This window comes from Temnothorax curvispinosus, unplaced genomic scaffold (genome assembly GCF_003070985.1).
Source record: "Temnothorax curvispinosus isolate PA1 unplaced genomic scaffold, ASM307098v1 QBEX01010178.1, whole genome shotgun sequence".
Lineage (NCBI taxonomy): Eukaryota > Metazoa > Arthropoda > Insecta > Hymenoptera > Formicidae > Temnothorax > Temnothorax curvispinosus.
The window spans coordinates 206052-224969 of record NW_020219958.1 but is presented as its reverse complement, the minus strand read 5'-3'; the positions used below and the strand labels follow the sequence as shown (position 1 = coordinate 224969).

Genomic DNA, 18918 nt, shown 5'->3' with positions numbered 1-18918 from the left:
GTAATTAATTGACATTTGTATTTTATTTTCATAAAATTGCGTAATTTATGAAAATTGTGCATTTTAATTTCCTCGAAATGCAAAAATTTGGCTTTAAAGTAATAATAATAAATTATTTTTTTCCATCAAATGAACCAAATAAACGGTATTTAATGTACTACAGCCCAGGAATTGATTTAAAATGCAAAAAATAAAATATTTACACAAATTTATTTTGTAATAAGTTAAACATTTTTCGAGATAACTAGCGTTCAGTTTTGGTGTTTGTTTTACAAATATATGTATAGAACGCTGGCTATCACGCGATTATTTGCACCCGATGTTCGAACAAGCTGATTTTTCCGTTTCACGCGTTCATTTTTTATTTACGACTATCAATGTATTCAATTAATTTCTTCCTCTTATCACTAATCGATCACTAATTTGCTATTAAATTACCACTAATGTATCGGGGTGACGATATATTAAAACAGATATTTTGCACGATTTATTTTTTTTAAATAAAAATATTATCATTGAAAATAGGAATTTTTTTATATTTCAAATAATTATTCTTTCTTTAACGATGCTTAACGATGCTCGAAAACATGTTCGCAACGCGCTTTAAACTTTTCACCAATATAAATGTAATTTGTCCACAGCTATAATAACTTTGTACGTTTAAAAAGCGTGAAATAACAAATAAATCAGTTAATATCAATAACAGAATGCTGTACGTGATTTATTATGTAAACATTTATTAATAATGTTTTCTATGCTTTGGTGGAAATTAAACATTGTGCACGATTAATATTGCCGAATTGCCGAACAAAGTTCGATGTCGTACAAAGGTACGTAAAGTTACACAATAAATATAAAATGTATACGATATGCATGTTTATATTTTAAATTTGTTGTTTGTGCATATTTTTTTATGATATTATATACATTTCCATTGGGAATTGTATATAATTTTAATACTTATAATGTGCGTATAATTGTATATAACTTTTTATTGTACCTACGCGAAATTATATTTGAATAATTAATGGCATAATAAATCAACAATTTCATTTTCATGATTTGGTAAAATCATACAAAAGGCATCTCTTGATATATTAAAATTATATAATTTTATTCCTCTCGAATTCAAGACTTTTCGGTTCAAAGTAACAATAACAATAATTTACGCGTATCTTTTCCAACAAATAAAATATATTTTCCTCTTCGATTATTAGATTTAATGTGCAACAATAGCATATTCGAAATTAGTTTGAAATACAAGAATATATTCGAGATATTTGCTGCATATATCTGTTTTAAATGAAAAAATACATTTTCATTGAAAATCGCATAATTTTGACATTTGTGTATATAAATGTAATTTTACATAACTTCTCTACAGTGCACGAAATCATATTTGAATGATCAGTGATTGTAAATCGACAATTCTCACGAATTAAAACCACGAAAGAAATCTCCTGATATATTAAAGTTGCATACATCAATTTTTTCAATTATCAAAAAAATATTTTTTGGCACAAAGTAACGATAATAATCCGATTTACATATCTTTTCCAAAAACAAATAAGACAGATTGTTAGATTCTACGTGCAACGATAGGCATATTTATCGAAATTAGTTTGGAACGTAAGAATTTATTCGAGATAATTTTATTTTATAAGGTATAGTAAAGATTATACATATGAAGTATCTCAATATGAAACAAAAATTAATTCCGAAATATTAAATACTGTGCGACAACAAAAATTAGTTCAGTAGATAAGAATTTATTTATTTGCGGTACGAAATATTAAATATTATTACGAAATATTAAATATTTCGAGATAATGATAGCTTTGGCCTTGGTATTTGTTTTTAGTTTTTACAGTGTGCGACGCGCGATCTTGGTCTTTCGTTACATACACAAAGTTACAAAGTTACCATTTGCAAACCGACACTCGAAAGGTCGTACACCGCCGCTTATGTTTACAAAACGATCGTTGCGCTATCGTTCCCATCCCGACATTCGAACCGACAGGAAGCCGCTCCGTGCGTATTATTATTACATTTCGAAATATGATCCAATAAGAACAAGAAGAATATCACAGAATATAATAACGAATTCGATTGGATGCACTCAGTGCGCACTGGTGCACATTAAAGCCGTCGCGCACAAATCAACGTAAAGTGTATGTTTAATATAAACGGGTTAAATCACGATTCAATATTCTTTATCGTACTATTTGGTAAAATATGTATTGGACATTTTATCGATCGAGGTATTTGCATTTTACTTTAAAGATTAGAGGTTAAATCAGTGTGCAATGGTTTTAATATGCACCAGTGCGCACTGAGAGTGCATTCAATCGAATTCGCTATTAGAAACACAATATCATCGTTCTCTGTTGATCACATCGGATTACTCATCTACGCGATTGATAAAATCTTACGATTCACACGATTCACGACTTATGTTATCTTGCGCGATTTATTCAAACGAATCATAGCGGGAGAAAAATCAGAATTTTAAATTAATGTTTTATCACGACTTGCAACGATTATTTCTTGAAGGAATTCGAATGCATCCTGCGTCACGCTTCGGATTGTATATCAATTTGGAAGTAATTTGCTTATCGCTTTCGCATCGAGAGCGCGGAGTATTTCACGAATTGTTCGATTAATGTGACGGAGTATCCGGCTCGCGTGATTTAAATAACGAAAAACTGTGATACATCGATTGTTTGATAGCTCTTGTATCCCGCGGAATTTACGTCTGTATTATATCACAAGTGTGTATATCTTGATTATATATTTTTGGACGGTTCGCTTGCACTTCAATTGGCTGCTGATTCGACTCGCGTTGTATTTGCGCGGTTTTGATACGAAATTGTCGACGTTCGGATATCCCGGCGAATCGTTGAATTTATGTAGCAGAAGGTAAAGCGTTTGTTAGTTATCTCGAAAGTGTCTCAGAAAGTATCGCGATTATGATAATCAATTCACTGTGGATCGCGTTTCCGCAAAGGATTCTCCATGAATGCGGAACGAAGGAAGCGATACGAAGACGAAGCCTTGGAGGCATCGAGTTCATTGGCAGAGTGTCGTATCGGTGAGTATCTTTTTCTTTTACAGTGAGGTAACGGATTTGTGAACATTATAGTCAAATGTATCATTCCACAGATCCGTTGCCTTAAAATGGATGGGCTAAAACAAATTATTGTACGTCTATTCATCGCGCATATAAAAATGCACATATAAAGCTCACAGATTAAAGATAATAATTATCGTATTATTGATCGATTTGGTCACTTATACGTTTTAAAGTCTACGCAATAAAGTGATAATATTACGTGGAGCACGCACACATACACACACACACACACACACAACAAACTATTTAAAACGTACAGCAAATATTCATTTATAGGAACAAATAAACAGAAAAGTAAAAATATATATATTTAACTTAGAGAGCTGAAATTTCGTTGTATACTTGACGAAAAGTGATATCGTGATAAAAATAGTAACGTAGCCATTTTCGCAAAAGAAAAATTATCTTTAAATGATAAAGATACTTAATATATGTCTTTACACTTTTTATCAAACAGACTCTATGCGCAGACAAGATTTTCAGGTAATGCGATTAAGAGGATGTTATAAGGGTACAATATATATACATTAATTCTAATATCATTGCATTGTAATCGATTAAATTTTTTAATCCAATACTTCAGTAAATAGTGAAAAATAAAAGAAAATATAATAAAACTGCGAGTAAGTTAATAAAATGTTGAATATAATAAAAACAATGAATATTTTTTAAATATAAATATAAAACTTTTATTTAACTTTATTTCTTTTATAATGTTCATATCTCTTCGATGAAGAATTGGAGCAAAATAATTATTATACCGTACACATTTAAATAAAGAAGTAATAAATAAAGTCATAAATGGTATCATCTATAGAATAGAGAATCAATGTTGAAATGTTTAAGTATGTTATTTTATTTTATTTCTCTTTCCCAAACATCTTTCAAATAACAGAAAAGTATATGTTTGTTCCGCCAATAAGTGATTAACAAGAAAAACTCTATTTTTAATCAACAACATTTGGCAATGTCGTGACAATTCGACCATTGGTTTTGGTCGGATTAATCGTCACGTTTCGACCATGGATTTTGGTCAATTTAGAAAAGACCAAAACCTATAGTCAAAGCGTGACGATTAATCCGACCAAAACCAATGGTCGAATTGTCACGACATTGCCAAATGTTGTTGATTAACAATAGAGTTTTTCCTATCTTACAAATAAAGTTTAAAGTTTGCATTTAGTCTTCCAGACAGACACATAGTTTTCCTAAATATTGTATAAATTTTAGTATAACAAAGAAACATAGAAATCTTTTTTATCTGTTTAACTTATTAAACACATATAAAAAACAGGAGAATAAGTTTTATGTGGTATTGTATGTTATAATTAATTTAATTTAAAATGGTTGTTAGTAAATATTCTTATAAAATGCGCGCCAATTTTAATCTGATTTTTTAATTCTATAATATGCCAATTTTAATCTCATATAATTTATCTATATTTATTTATTTGATCATTTGGTTTTATGCACATAATCTGAAATAAAAGTATAAATATAACCCAATAAATATTTAATCGCGGTATAATACTTTTGTGTGAATTTTTTTATATATGTAAATTATTTTGGAAATAATATATTATATGTCAGTATTATTAAAATACTTAATATTAAAATAATTCTTAATGTATCATATTAAAAAAAATTTTAGTAATATATTCTTAATACAATATTTATATCAACATGATAAATCATAAACACGTCACAAAGAATAAAAAATTAATCACAATAGATTAATATTATACGGGAGATTATTGGTTTGGGATATCATGTCATTTTCTATCGAACATCATCAATAATATTAATTGTGCATAATAATGATAATAATAATAATAATTGTGATTGAATATTACTGAGTAACAGAGCCGAACTTCATTTAACTTATAAGCTTTCCTGTTGATTTGTAATTTGTCATTTTTGTCACGTCATCAGTACTTTATCATATTTTAGTACGTTCGTTCTTTTCATGCTATAAATTGCCATATTAATAAGCCACGAATCAATATCAGATATAAACAATATATTTATACTATTTATCGGCCAACGTTGATTCTATTCTAAACAGTAATTTCGATATTTATCTCGTAATATAAAAAAATATTCGACCAATTATAAGCTATTTGATTTGGATTAAAAAATACTAGAAAGTTTGTTAAAAATATTCGGTTGGTTACAAAACATTTGAAAATATTTTAGTTCATAAAAATAATCAATTGAAATATAATATATGCAATATTTAATTGCTTACGTTTAACGTTTTATTTTATTTTTTGTTATATGTTGAGATAGTCAACATATTTTTATTTTTGTTTTAAAAATATAACATATTAAACCACTATAGAGAGTAACATTTACTTACTCGGTAAATATAACATATTACTTCTATATTTTACCCCTATTTTCGCTATTGTGCATCAAGTCAGTGAGTGATGAATTATTATAAGGGATAATTTTACATATACATATCATATACCTAGATGTATATGTATATGCATCAATTTAATAATGTGATATAAAAATGTTGCAGATAATAGCATTCCATATATCCGGTGCCTAAAACAGATGGATTAGAACAAATTAAGATAAGTATTTAATCCTGGATCTTTATTATTTGGCTTATTGAGAGCATTTATTTATTGATTTAACGTACGCGAAGATGTAACTCGCACGCTGTATACAAAGGCAAAATTTTTTGGAAAATTGGGAATACCTTCAGGACATAATCGAATATTATTCATTAATAATTATGTTAATTAATAATATTATTTGAGCAATAGACTCAGATACATCAATATTTCTTAAATTTTCGTGCATATTTCAAAAAATATATATAATGTATAATTTTATAAAGAAAAATAAAGAAAACGCAGAACATAATAGATAAAATGAAACTATATGACAATTTTAATATTAACATTTTTTAAATTAAATATTACTGAAGTTCACTCATAATATCCAAATCTCATAAACAACAAAGAAAAAGAATAAAAGATTTTTATATTTTTATGCTTCTTCTCTTCTTCTTACAATAGAATTGTATCCTGTTTGGATCCTATTTTTTGTGGATTTATACAATAAATAAATAAAATAAAATATGATGAAATAAAAGTGAAATAAAATAAATGAAATAAAATAAATAATATAAATAAATGAAATTGTTATCCGTAAAACGTGAAATAGAAAACTATTTGTTTCCATGTAACAAATACGTTACTAGTTTTTCCACACACACATACACACACACATCCTATCCTATCCTATTCCTAAATAGTCTTCCAAAATTAAATATTATATAAGTTGATGTAAAATAGTAAGGGAGAAAAATTCACTATCTTTTTAGGATCTCGTGCTATTCATTCTGAATTTCTCATCTTTACATATTATTGAAATGAGATTCAGCGGTAAGACGATTGAAGTAACGATCGTTCAAATTGATTAAAATACTCATGTATTTGCTTTAGATTCTGTCGAATAACTAGTAATTTTAATTCGTTTACTTCAGAATTAAAATTCTTTTGTTCATATTGTTTGAAATGTAAAATTTAATGTAAAAATCTTAACAAACCGCCATCTTAACAAACTTAACACGCCATCGCAAAATGTGATCGAGTCTCTTTGAATCAGAATACGCAATTGATATAAAGATTATTTTCACTAACTCAAACAAATTTCTTATTGGATATATATTTTAATTGTTGATCTAAAATGCTGAATAAATGCATGTATAACGAAATGTAAAATTAATATTTAATGAATGTGTATTGTTAATTTCAAATTATTTTGATTAATTTAAATAATATGACCCCTTCGCGACACTTTCGTATTTCGCATATCATATAGAAGCATAAATTTTTTACATTGATTTGTCGGCGATGATTAGCCGGCAATAGAAGGGGTATTTCTCTTTTCTTCGATCTCTGATATGAAGCCAGAATGGATATTGACCAAAAGCAATAAAAGATAGGTTTATTTAGCCCGAAAAAAAGAGAGTTTATACAAGGTAAATTGATGTACAACTCCAAGCAAAGTATAAAAGAGATATGGATAGATCTGCAATATTTTTTCGCAATCACACTGCACGGAGACGGAAGTATTCTGTCAAATTAAAATCCCTATATATTGTTCGCGAATCAAAATCTCAATCGCTCGCAAATTAACGTCCTAAATAAAAACTCACACGCTCGAGATTTAAAGCTCAATTTAGGATTATAGAGGATTATATAGAGAATCATAATACGAAAATCAAAACTGTACAAAAATAAGTACAAAAAGATATAAGAAAAGGTTAAATAGAATATATATGAATAGCAAAAATAAATATAATAACAATTTTAAATTTATTTTAAAAACAGAAATTTTGAGCTGAAAAGACTTGAAATAATGCGAAATTTTACGGCTAAAATTGACTTACTTTTATAATTCCACTATTTTCTATAAAATTGAATATAATTAGAAATGTAATTATATTTTATTATATTTTGTATAATATTAATTTCATAATATATTAAAAATTGTATAAGATTAACTACGTAATTATACAAACCCGTTTAATGATACAAAATTAGCACGTATTCCAAATTCACGCGTTTGGTAAGCATTCGTATTTAAATATTTTATCAAAAGTTTTTAATAACTTATACCTTTAATATCAAGAGATTAAAATAAATTTGGAAAATTCTCAATACAAAATTAAATAAGATTGTAAAATAAAGACTCGGTATTTAGTCAACGATCAAAAATATTAATTTTTTACTTGCAAAATTTAATATCCGCGCTTTTGATTTTGCAGAATCAGAAATGTGTAAAATGCGAGATTTGAGATTATTGCAGGTCAGACAAAATTTGCGAAACAAGATATTCTATTTTTTATTAAATATATTTGCAAATTTCATGTATTCTCCAATTATTAAATTTTTAATAAAGAATTCTTAAATTATATACATAAGTATCTTAAAAGCCATTAACATAATGTTTTTTCCATATTTGACTGTGATCATTGTCTCAATGATAAGGCTGCGATGATTGTTTCTTGTGTCAGGCACACTAGCGAATACATGGTACTGGTAGGGAATTGAAATAATTTTTATCATGAAGAGTTAGTCTCATCAGTTTTCATTGAATTCATCTGCAACGCTTAATTTAGTTACACCCCGTTGAAGACTGAGGGTCTATTCTATTGCAAGGTCGGAATTAAACTCGCATTTTCTTAATGGGTTTCCGAAGCAATTGTTTTAGTGATAAGTTAACAACGACAATCATATCACATTATTATAGGTAAGAACCATAGAAAATTAAGGAATTCTCGTTAAATATTTGAAAAATCTGCATTAAATTTTTCAAAAACCTGCTGGTATCGGACTCGTCTCGAGAGAGAACAGACGATTCTTAAATATATTTTTAAATATTCATTACTCTTGAATATATCTATTCGAACCGCTTTTCCGTAAAGACCATTCTATCCATATGTCTTTCAGTTAAAAAAAATGTATCTCTTGATAGTAGAAGAACATATTTTCTCGCACAAACGTATTCGCAAATTGCATAATACTTATTGTGCAAATATTTAAGAAACGGTAACTGTCGTTGACTCATTGCCGAAATCACTACTATCGGGGGCAATCTGAAAAATCCGAGATTCGTTCACTTCTACCACGGAGCTCCTTGCATTCGACAGCTCGCTTAACTTTCCTTTATTGATTAAACCCATGAGATTCGACAGAAGCAGAGCAGATTGAGCTCGCTCTCTATCTTAAAGATCGTTCTTCTCTATGTCGGCTATTAACCGGCGTGCCACTAAAAGGACAGGCCTAGATTTTGGTCAAATTGTTGGACAAATTGTCCTCCATTTAACGCGGTAAGAACTCAACTTTCCTGTGATTTTTTAAGATTCATAAAATCTTGCAAAAGTAGGAGTTAAGCTTTACGTGTATGATTAATCATTCATTTGATGAGTATCGAAAACACGCAATTAAAAAAGCTGTCTCAATATTTGTCAAATCATATTTATTATTGCGTATAAAAATAATTACGACCAATTAACGTTATAAAAATTATGTTGCAACCGCGCGTAATCCAAATATTATCGATTCGTTTGTTTTTTGCGCTTATCGACTAATTTTAGATCGCAATTTATTTGATCATTGGTTAACTAATCTCCGTAATTGGCTAACATCAAGGTTTTGTCTATTTTTCTATTTAATTGATTTTTTTAGAAAGCAAAAAGTGCTAATAGTCAAAGTATTGTTTCATATAATTGAGAAATGTATTAATATTTTTTTTAACTGTTTGTTCGCCTTGTACAAAACTTAATTAGTTTCTTAACTATAAATATCTTGTAATTGATCATTTTTAAATGTGTTTTATATTAAAAATGTTATATTATGGTATGCATTTTAAATATTTTCTTCGAATAATATTTGTAAGATATTTTATATGGTCAAACATTTTACACACATTATATATTTTATATATTTTATAATTTTAAATAAAATTTCATTAACTTTATATTATATTTTATCGAATTTTATCGGAAAATTTTATATGAAAAATAATATATAATTCAAAAACACTCTTACAAAATAAATAGAAAACCGCTAATTAGAATTGGCGTAAATAACGGAGAGTTTTGTTGAACTATTTTCTAACGAAAAAAAATTTAGTTTAAATCTAAAATTAATATAGTTCAATTTAACCAGGAAAGTACAAAGGCAAGCTTATTTAAGGTGTATTTAATTTCGATGATATCCGCTAAAGACGAAAAATAGCTTGTAAAAAGATACGATTACTTATATATTTTTCTATCGAGAAGGTCCTTCTATTAATAAATTATGTATCACCAGACAAATAAAATGATGACATTTTAACCAATTGAGAGATACAAAAAAAAGGAGCTGATTTAAGCAGAATATCTTCCCATGCAATATCAAATTTCAATATTGTAATTTTGATATCAAAATCTCCGTTATAAGCTTGACCTTTGTCACTACACGATTTTACGCTGTCCGTAATTTATTCGTAACATGTTCTCGATGTGCAGCGTAACAAGCTGCTGATATAACTCATTCTTTATAAATTTTAATTAATATTACTCATGTTTATTAATTTCAATTAATAAACATGAGCGTTAGTTGCATTTTTGGTGCATCATATGTAAATTACCCCTGCCAAGGATCATAATAAATTGGAGATCAGGTGCGATACCATAAAAGCCGTTCTCCGATAATGCATTAGAACAGTTTATTTCGATACTTATGATCTGGCATATACGAAAGTTTGATAACGGAGAAGTTAAAGAATCGTTAGGCATCGCGCGTTGTAAGAGCTGCCATTTCAGCTGGGGAAGCTGGGAGTGGTTCGCGAAATAGAGAACAGTGCGAGCGGAAGGCATAGTCATTTGTCATTATTATAAAGGACTCAGCAGTGAATAATTACGTCTTAGTAACTTTATGTCTATATGTTGCCTGTGCAGCATTTAACTTGATTTCCACGTGACGCTTCGTAACGTATCATTTACATTCGGGCAAGTTAAATTACGCGTTATTACTCAAATGCTAGGGCAAAATTATTTATATAATATAAATTAAATACGGTATACACACGAATACGCGCACGCTACTCGCTCGCTTTCAAGATTAGCTTTAATCACATAACGTTTCGCGTGTAATAAGCACGCTGGTGTAACATGCGCGCTGGTGTAAACGCCGCGACAGACCGCGCTCGCTAGTCATCGGACGGAGTCACCGCAAGGGATAAACCAAAATTTCGAATTTGCATTCGTGCGCGTAGAAGACCGCGCGCGCTCTCTATGTCGTCCGTAAAGCGGGGCCAAACCGAAATCCGCGGCGGCGGTGCATTTATCACGTAGAAATTGAGCCGCAAACCAAACGTCAAAGCAGCACATGAGTCCGTCTATGCTGCAACAAGCGGCGCAGACAGCAACGGCAACGTTATTTCGGTAACCATACGCGGTCGGATCGGTCATTGTCCGCCAAATTATTTGCCATAATTGCACCGCCGATCTAATACTCATATCGACATTAATCGTAAACTAACAGTAATTAAGATCGCTATTTGAGATGTATCTTGTTTAATTTGTAAACTCTCGCGAATACTTCGCGTTGACTTTGCGCAAGTTCTCGGCGTTAAATTATGCTTCAAAGCATATAATAAATGCATATACAGTAAATATTCATGCTAAACTTTTCAGCGACTCTGATATATTGATATAAAATTTTAGTGTCTAATGAAAGCATCACATTACCCTAACTTTGGCGCACACAGTTGATGGATTATTCGCAAAGCATTTATAGATGCACTTGCGCGCACTGCACATGGGCATACATGCACGGACACTCGCCAAATTAACAATTTATGCATTCAATGTTTCGGTTGCTGATCAATACAGGGCAATATACTGTTTGTTTATTTACTGCGTTTTGAGCAAACATTTACTGCGGATATGCCAACTATACGCCCAACTTCCTCTTTTATATTCCATCAGCCGCATCGCCCACGTGTTCGTATTTCACATACGAGAGTATGTCAAGGAATGTACTAGAGATATCCGTGTGCGTCAGTAAATTCCTATCGAAGTTAATAACACGAAACCATCTGATGTACCAAGCGAAAACACAAGCTGCATCTGGAACAGCGCGATGTATGATCGATATAAATAAATTGTTTTGAAAATATTACATTTTGCGCTGTGTTCACTGTGGTAAATAACCATTCAATATTGATAGTCATAATTTCTAAATGTTTTTAACTGAATATTTCTAGGTATTTTTTAATATCGCTATTGTTTATTACTGGAAAATTTTTTTTAATACAGGTTGGAGTCGAAACTTTATTTAATTCTGCCGTATCAATCTGGAGAAAATTCTAAAAATTTTTAAATAATAAATTTCAAGATTCCGGTATTTTTACCATACCCCTAAATAATTGGCGATATCAAATATATTGAATGGATTTAAAAGTTCCAAAATTTATTCCAATCTGATCACGCGCTGAGCCTCTTACATCACCGCGAAACTCACGAGAGTTATGTGTGGTCGCAACTCCAACAGTAGTGATCTCGTTTCGGGCAACCGTGATCTCTGACGCTTGTCGAAATTCGTAAAGCCAGTTCTAACTGGAATTCGGTCCGCGGGCTCAAAGGTAAGAAAATTGGATTCGCCGTTCCATCGACCGAACCGCAATCGAAGCCGTCGTTGTCGTCGACAACTGCGCGAAAAGTTGAAAAATGACGTCGCACTGACACGAAGTATGCAAACTCGCATATGTTTCGACAATGACGAAGGGAAATAACTTTATTGTCTACTGTCGGGACAGCGACGGTGAGTCATGTTTGCAAAACTTTGATTAGTCTTCGAACCACTTATTGACGAGCTGCGGCAAAACTTTGTTCATGGACGGAGGAAGCTGCCAGAATTCAGCCGTGTTGCGCTAAATACAGGATAATGGACAAAGTAAGCGCGAACCGGAAGATGAAAAATAATTAATTGAAAAGGAGTTGAATTCGTGCTGCAAAATGAAATAATAACTTTCCGAAAATAAAACTTTCCGAGAAAACAAGACGGGAAGTAAGAGAGAGAATCTGGAGTGCCGGGGCCGACTCTACAATTACTGCTGGCGTGATAATAATAGTGAATTGACGAAATAATTCTCGTCACGATTTTCCATTACGTTTGATGAAGCAATTTTTCAGAACCTGATGATATGTAACACATACGATATATTTCACATATATTAATGATTTATATTCGCGAATTTTAATCAAATATTTAATACGTTAAAGGATAAAATATATTGAAAAGCTTCACCGGAGATTCTTGTACAAAATTATTATGCAGAATTATTATGATAGATTTAACAGTACAATTAGCTATGGCATTTACAATTATGCGAAAGTACACACTGCTAACTTCTAACCACGCCTATCGGAGTATGCAGAGACACATTAGAAAGCTATAACTCAGGATTCGCGCGGATGTAGGTAGTAGATTGTAGTAGACTGCAGTAGAAGGGTTCGCTTAATACGATATACGATAACTGTTTTACGTAGAAAATACAATATAATAACAAAATATTATAAACAGCGGGTGATCGTCGGGATATGTTTGTATTAAATATACATAACAGTAAAAATTTTAATAATTAAAAAATAATAAACATCGCCGTCCGATAATGAAATTGTGTAATTTAATTAAAATACCAAAAATGTAAAATTCCATTTTGTTCGTTAATTATTGTTACATATGTAACATGTTGATTTTAATTAACTTGGGTATAAATCGAATACAAAACGTGTAAAATATATAATGTCCTTTCAGGCACAAATTTCGTTTATACTACTTTAATTTCAGTAGTTCGCTATTGTTTGTACATAAAATAGTATGCTTTTAATATGTTTATTAACGTATGCGTTAATTTATTAACCTAAACGTTTATTAACGTGTATCAATTAAGTATAAATATTTTAACATGTAATTACGTGTTAATGAATTGATGCTGAAATGTGGGGTTTTAATTCGTCTGATATTATTTATAGAGAGCTTTTAGTTTGCATAAATCATTTTCTAGAATTACACTCGATTAAATTTAAGAAAGCGATACCACTATGCATCGCAGTATTGCACTGCTATATACGAGCGGAAAGACAATCCGGCACACGATTTCCTTTAGAATTGATGCACACAACGAATCAGTGCGGTCGGGCAATCGAGAAGCACTTATTCAACAGCTATTTGATCTACATAACAATCCTGTGCAACTTCTACCGTGTAACACAAGAAGAGAAAAGAATAAAACGTGCGAAACTCGAGAGCTAGCTTGATTTCAAAACCTAATCGCAAACAAAAATTGTAATTAACTAATTAAATTCACTCTTATATTTGTTTATTTAAATAATTTTAAAAGAGATCGATAATGGATATATTAAAATCCAATTCGTGCATATTTAGTGCATGTTTACAGTGTTTACACACCGATGTATCTATAAATTAAATATCATTTGTTATCGATTTTCACATTTCAGATGACACTTTGACCATTTATCTGATTTTATGTTTTGTTTTGTTTACATATAGGTAATACGCTATAATAATCAGTTAATATAGATAATATTAATCGCTCATAGTGTGAAAGATTTAATTTCGATATTTATATATTTTAAAATTTCCAATTCTAATTAATCTTCAAAATATATCCTTACATAAGTTCGATTCAACATACAACTTGTACCTGTTTTAAGCAATGCGGAACGAAAGACGTTACCGTCGTATCACCATAGAGAGAGTCTCGGTTCGTTTATAATTAATGTAGTAACGAGTCCTCGTCAAACTAATTACACAGGTATAAACTTGAGTGTGGCACGAGACGGAAACACCGTTAAAAGTCGGCCGATGTGCACGTTATATGCGCGGAAAGTCGCGAAAATAGGAAGAAGTTCGTAATGACTTCGAGACAATTCAGAATACGAAAGTCTTACTTATAAGAACCGTGGATCATTTGCATCGCACCAGTAATTTTGAGCACCTATATACTCTATACTGTCTTCTCTTCCTCTCATTTGTGATTTACATATAATAATACAGATCTAAAGAATATAATTTATATTTAATCAATATCATATTATACGAAGCGGATAATGAAAAACGACTACAGAATGTAAAGCAATTCCTAAAGAGATTTCCCTCTCATTTTATCAACAGATTTCCTAGGCGTGACTTTTTTTCCTTATGCGAGTTCGATACCTATTTTAAAACGAAAGTAGGATAGCGATAATCCGAAATAAATGTATTCAGAATACGTGTTTAAAATATGCGCGCTGAGATGCTTTACATAAATTGATTATTTCATCAAGCAACGGGTGAGTGTTTACGGGCATGGGCACTGTCCTTAAGTAGTTTAAGTCAATCATTCTTCGTACTCGTCCGACACTGGGCGACTGAGAATAAACAGCTGGAACAGCAAACTCATGGATCCTGCATTAGAGAGTAGTTCAAGCAACCGTCTTATTAACATTATTGATCGTGAAACAAGAAATAAGTCTTTTGTTATACTATTAATGAAGTTGCTGTTCCATAGTTTTCTCCTGCATCCGTCGGAATAAACCAAATAATTTTCTTCCACTTTCATTACAAAGCAGAAAATGTTTCACTGATCTGATATATTTAACAACAATGTATATGTATATAGATATAGATATACATATGTATATCTACTACATAGATACACATATATGTAAATCTACTAATTACTTAATAATATAATTAAGAGGAAATATAAGATATATTTAAACTCGCCATATAAACAGATATAATGTGCGCACTTGTAATATAATATTACTGAAAAGTAATATTAGATGCAGACATTAATTAAAATAATATCTGATAAATATCTGATAAATATGATGAGTGCATTGTTAGCATGGAAAATTTGCTATAATGGAAATGCCGAAAATATTATTCATGACATAAATTCCTCCTAAGGCATGTTGGCTCGTTCTCGCAAATATTTGGCATGTTTGATGCGGAAGAACACTTAGGCTCGTCTATCGATGGTACATGCTTACCGGAATTTTCGTTTAATATATTTTTACTCGCGTGGCACGATTTGGCATGGCGTTATTACAACAGACGCGTAACAACCGTGTAAAATCAATAAAAAGTTATTTCACACATATAGTAAAATAAATTGAAAAAGATTTTCAAGATTTTTAAATCAGTTCTTAAATTGAGTTCAAAAATGCGTTTGCAAAACGCATACACTAACAAATGCATACAACTCTCATTTTACTGTATGAAACAATTTGTTCCACTCAAACCCCACCGCACTCTTACTTAGAAAGATTGAATTCCGAAGTGCTCGCAACCAGCGAAATGTTCTGGTACACTGTTTGTAAATGCTTCCTATGCGACTCCGAGCTTTGCTCGAGAGATTGGTGAGTTCAGCAACGATTTATTGATCGCGATACATCGCAAATGCAACGATGCTGATTCCTTCTTTCCTATTTTCTTTTATAACAACTGATATCGACGAACATACATTTCTTTCATAAACGCAAGTTTGTAACTCAAGTAAACGAACGCGCGATAAATGTTTTCATCATTAATGAATTTTACATAAAGCACTAAATTATTTGATTTTGAAGAAGCGAAAATTTACATCAGAAACATATCTACAAAGAAAAATACGTTAATATTGGTATAATTAAAAAAAAAAACTTAACTAAACTGAGATAACATCAGTATACAAATAAATCTTCTCTTTCTTGCAACGCGACAGTAAAATCATTCGCATTGTGTCAATATCAGTATTTACTGGCAACAAAATGTTACCTGTCTTAAGAGCTTCGGCACAATATCAAGTTTCAAACTGTTTCAAAGGCTCACAACTATCAGTTTCTGCTGAATGCTTTCATTGTATCTGTACGTTAAGGATTAGATGCTTTAAGCGCGATAGTTGTATAACCGTATAACCGATCAGAAACAATGCCGTGCGAAGAAACAATACGTCAAAGTGTATTAGAGAACCGCGGAAACTTTAAGTAAAAACTTGAAAGTATACGATAAGACTACATTGTAGCGACCGATTTCAACAATCTGATATACTGTCAAGAACGTGGCTCTGATTAACTTGCAAAAGGTTTTAGGCGTCGCTTCTTGTTTATAAAAAAAATATTAACAAATAAAGTAAACTTGTACTACAAATGGAGGGGTAAAAACCACAGTGGTGTAAGTCTTTTTAAAAATATTTTCTCGTGTGCATAGATGCAATCTGTACAATATATAAATTGCATCTATGCACTTTGATTGTTATTTTTGATTGTTAATAACCTTTTAATAAACAACGAACGATAACTAAAATTTTTTGAATTTTGCTCAGCCATATCTTCTTAACAATACACTGTACGTCGAAATCATTAAAATCGATGAAATCACCCGAAGGGATCGTAGGGACAAAATACAGAGAACTCACTTTAATAATATTGTTAAATCGTTGTACTTTTCACTAGCAATATTATATTATCCTAAAAACCATGCAGAGAGACTCCCACAAAATGTTATTTATAATTATATTGAATTATATTCCAATAATTTTACGTGAATTTTAAAAACTTTATTCTATAAATAAATAACAAAATAGAAATACAAATTGCATATTATAAAAATATATTTTTATATAAGATTTTCGCGCGTGTTTGATAAATAGGCAATTTTACATTGAATAAACACACAATATATGCTTGCACAAGAGGTACGAAAACTCGCGCATCATAACTATTATTTGTGTCATAATAATAGAGTAGCACAGCCACAAAATTAGGAGGAAAATATCCTACCGCCATCCGCGGAATTTCCTTTGGGAGAATTAGGATGAGCTAAGTGCTGCATAGTAGCTGCACATGGGAAAGGGGACGGGTAAATCAACAAAGTCTCTACATAAAACAGTGCGGAGTGCTTGGCTTTTAGAAGATAACATAATATTGCATATATTCAAAATGTTATGTTTATTATATATATAGATTCTTATAAGAAACACTTATACGGAGTCGTTGTAAATGTAAAATATTTTAACAGTGTTCTCTCTCTCGTACCTTCTATGACAATTGAAGTTGTAAAGAAATGAAGAGATTTATATTTAAGAAATCCTAAATTTTTAATTAAAACGTTTTATATTGGTATGTCTACGTAAAAGCTGTATAAATCGCTCAGACTCGAGGCTGTCGATAAATTTGTGTGTTATGTCGAAAATTCTTGAAGATGGGAGCGTATATAACTTACCTTAAGAGTATTTTGTAGATTTTGTACTCTGCAGTGCATGTAGACTTGGGCGCCGAGCTGTACAGTAATGTTGCTTTCTGGATCCTCGAAAAATGGCCTCGGTTCAGGAGTACCACCTGTTTCAGTCACGAAATTCTCCACCTCGTAAACCTGCGATAAAAGCTAAAATGCATCCGCTCCTTCTATTATTTAACGTGTTTATAATATAATCAAGGAAACACACCGTAGTCTCTTAAAACAACATAAAATAGTTGCAACTGCTATTAATCCCAAGTAATATTTTATCCGAAATACAATAAATGGTGAATATATGAAACATTCAAACGGTGAACAACGATAAAAGCCATCTGAATTAAAAAGCCATCTGAATTAAAAAGATTAAGCAAGTAGACTAACATTGCATTTTCACGAAATGGATAATTTAATTCATTATCGGAGATAAAACGAAATTTGAATATTATTAATGGTGAACCATTTTAATATATCACTTTAATTGTTCTAATTATTGTTTGTTTTACGATAAAATATTTAAAAGTAACTTCCAAGTTTAGACAGAATAATAGAAAAAGTATTTCGATAACATTAATATCTTATTTTAAAAATGTAACAAAAATTGTCTTATACATTATATTTCTTTTCTAAAGAATGTAAAACTATTACTTAACATTTTTCGAAAATAAAAAAACAGCCGAAATATTTGTGGCAATGCATTAAAATAGTCCATCCTAATATATTACGTTAACTGCAACTACGAAAATCTAATAATGTGCGACTTATATACCTCTGTGAAAGGTGAACTAAGTTCGTGCCAAAATGAGCGTGGCAGGTTTTCAAACCCAGGAAATGACTTTCCACCTGCAACAAAATTTAAAAAAAAATTTGATATGTATATTTACTTATAAATAGTAGAAAAATATTGTTTATATATAGCTCTAATAGCATAAGTTATAACAAAGTTTTCTAAACTTATCTCTGTTGTTTTATCTTAGGATTCTGTAT

At 30.6% G+C, this 18918-nt stretch overlaps 1 protein-coding gene across 7 annotated transcripts in view; it reads right to left on the bottom strand.

The window, feature by feature from the left end:
* The window catches only part of LOC112459860 (peroxidasin-like), a 124416-nt gene that overhangs the window by 66659 nt on the left and 38839 nt on the right, over window positions 1–18918 (bottom strand). For all 7 annotated transcript variants that reach the window (XM_025024220.1, XM_025024215.1, XM_025024214.1 and 4 more), the window contains 2 exons: window positions 18701–18774; window positions 17920–18069 (listed from right to left, as the gene is read on the bottom strand). In XM_025024220.1, coding sequence (XP_024879988.1) covers window positions 17920–18069; window positions 18701–18774 — 224 coding nt within the window. The remainder of the gene's footprint in view (window positions 1–17919; window positions 18070–18700; window positions 18775–18918) is intronic.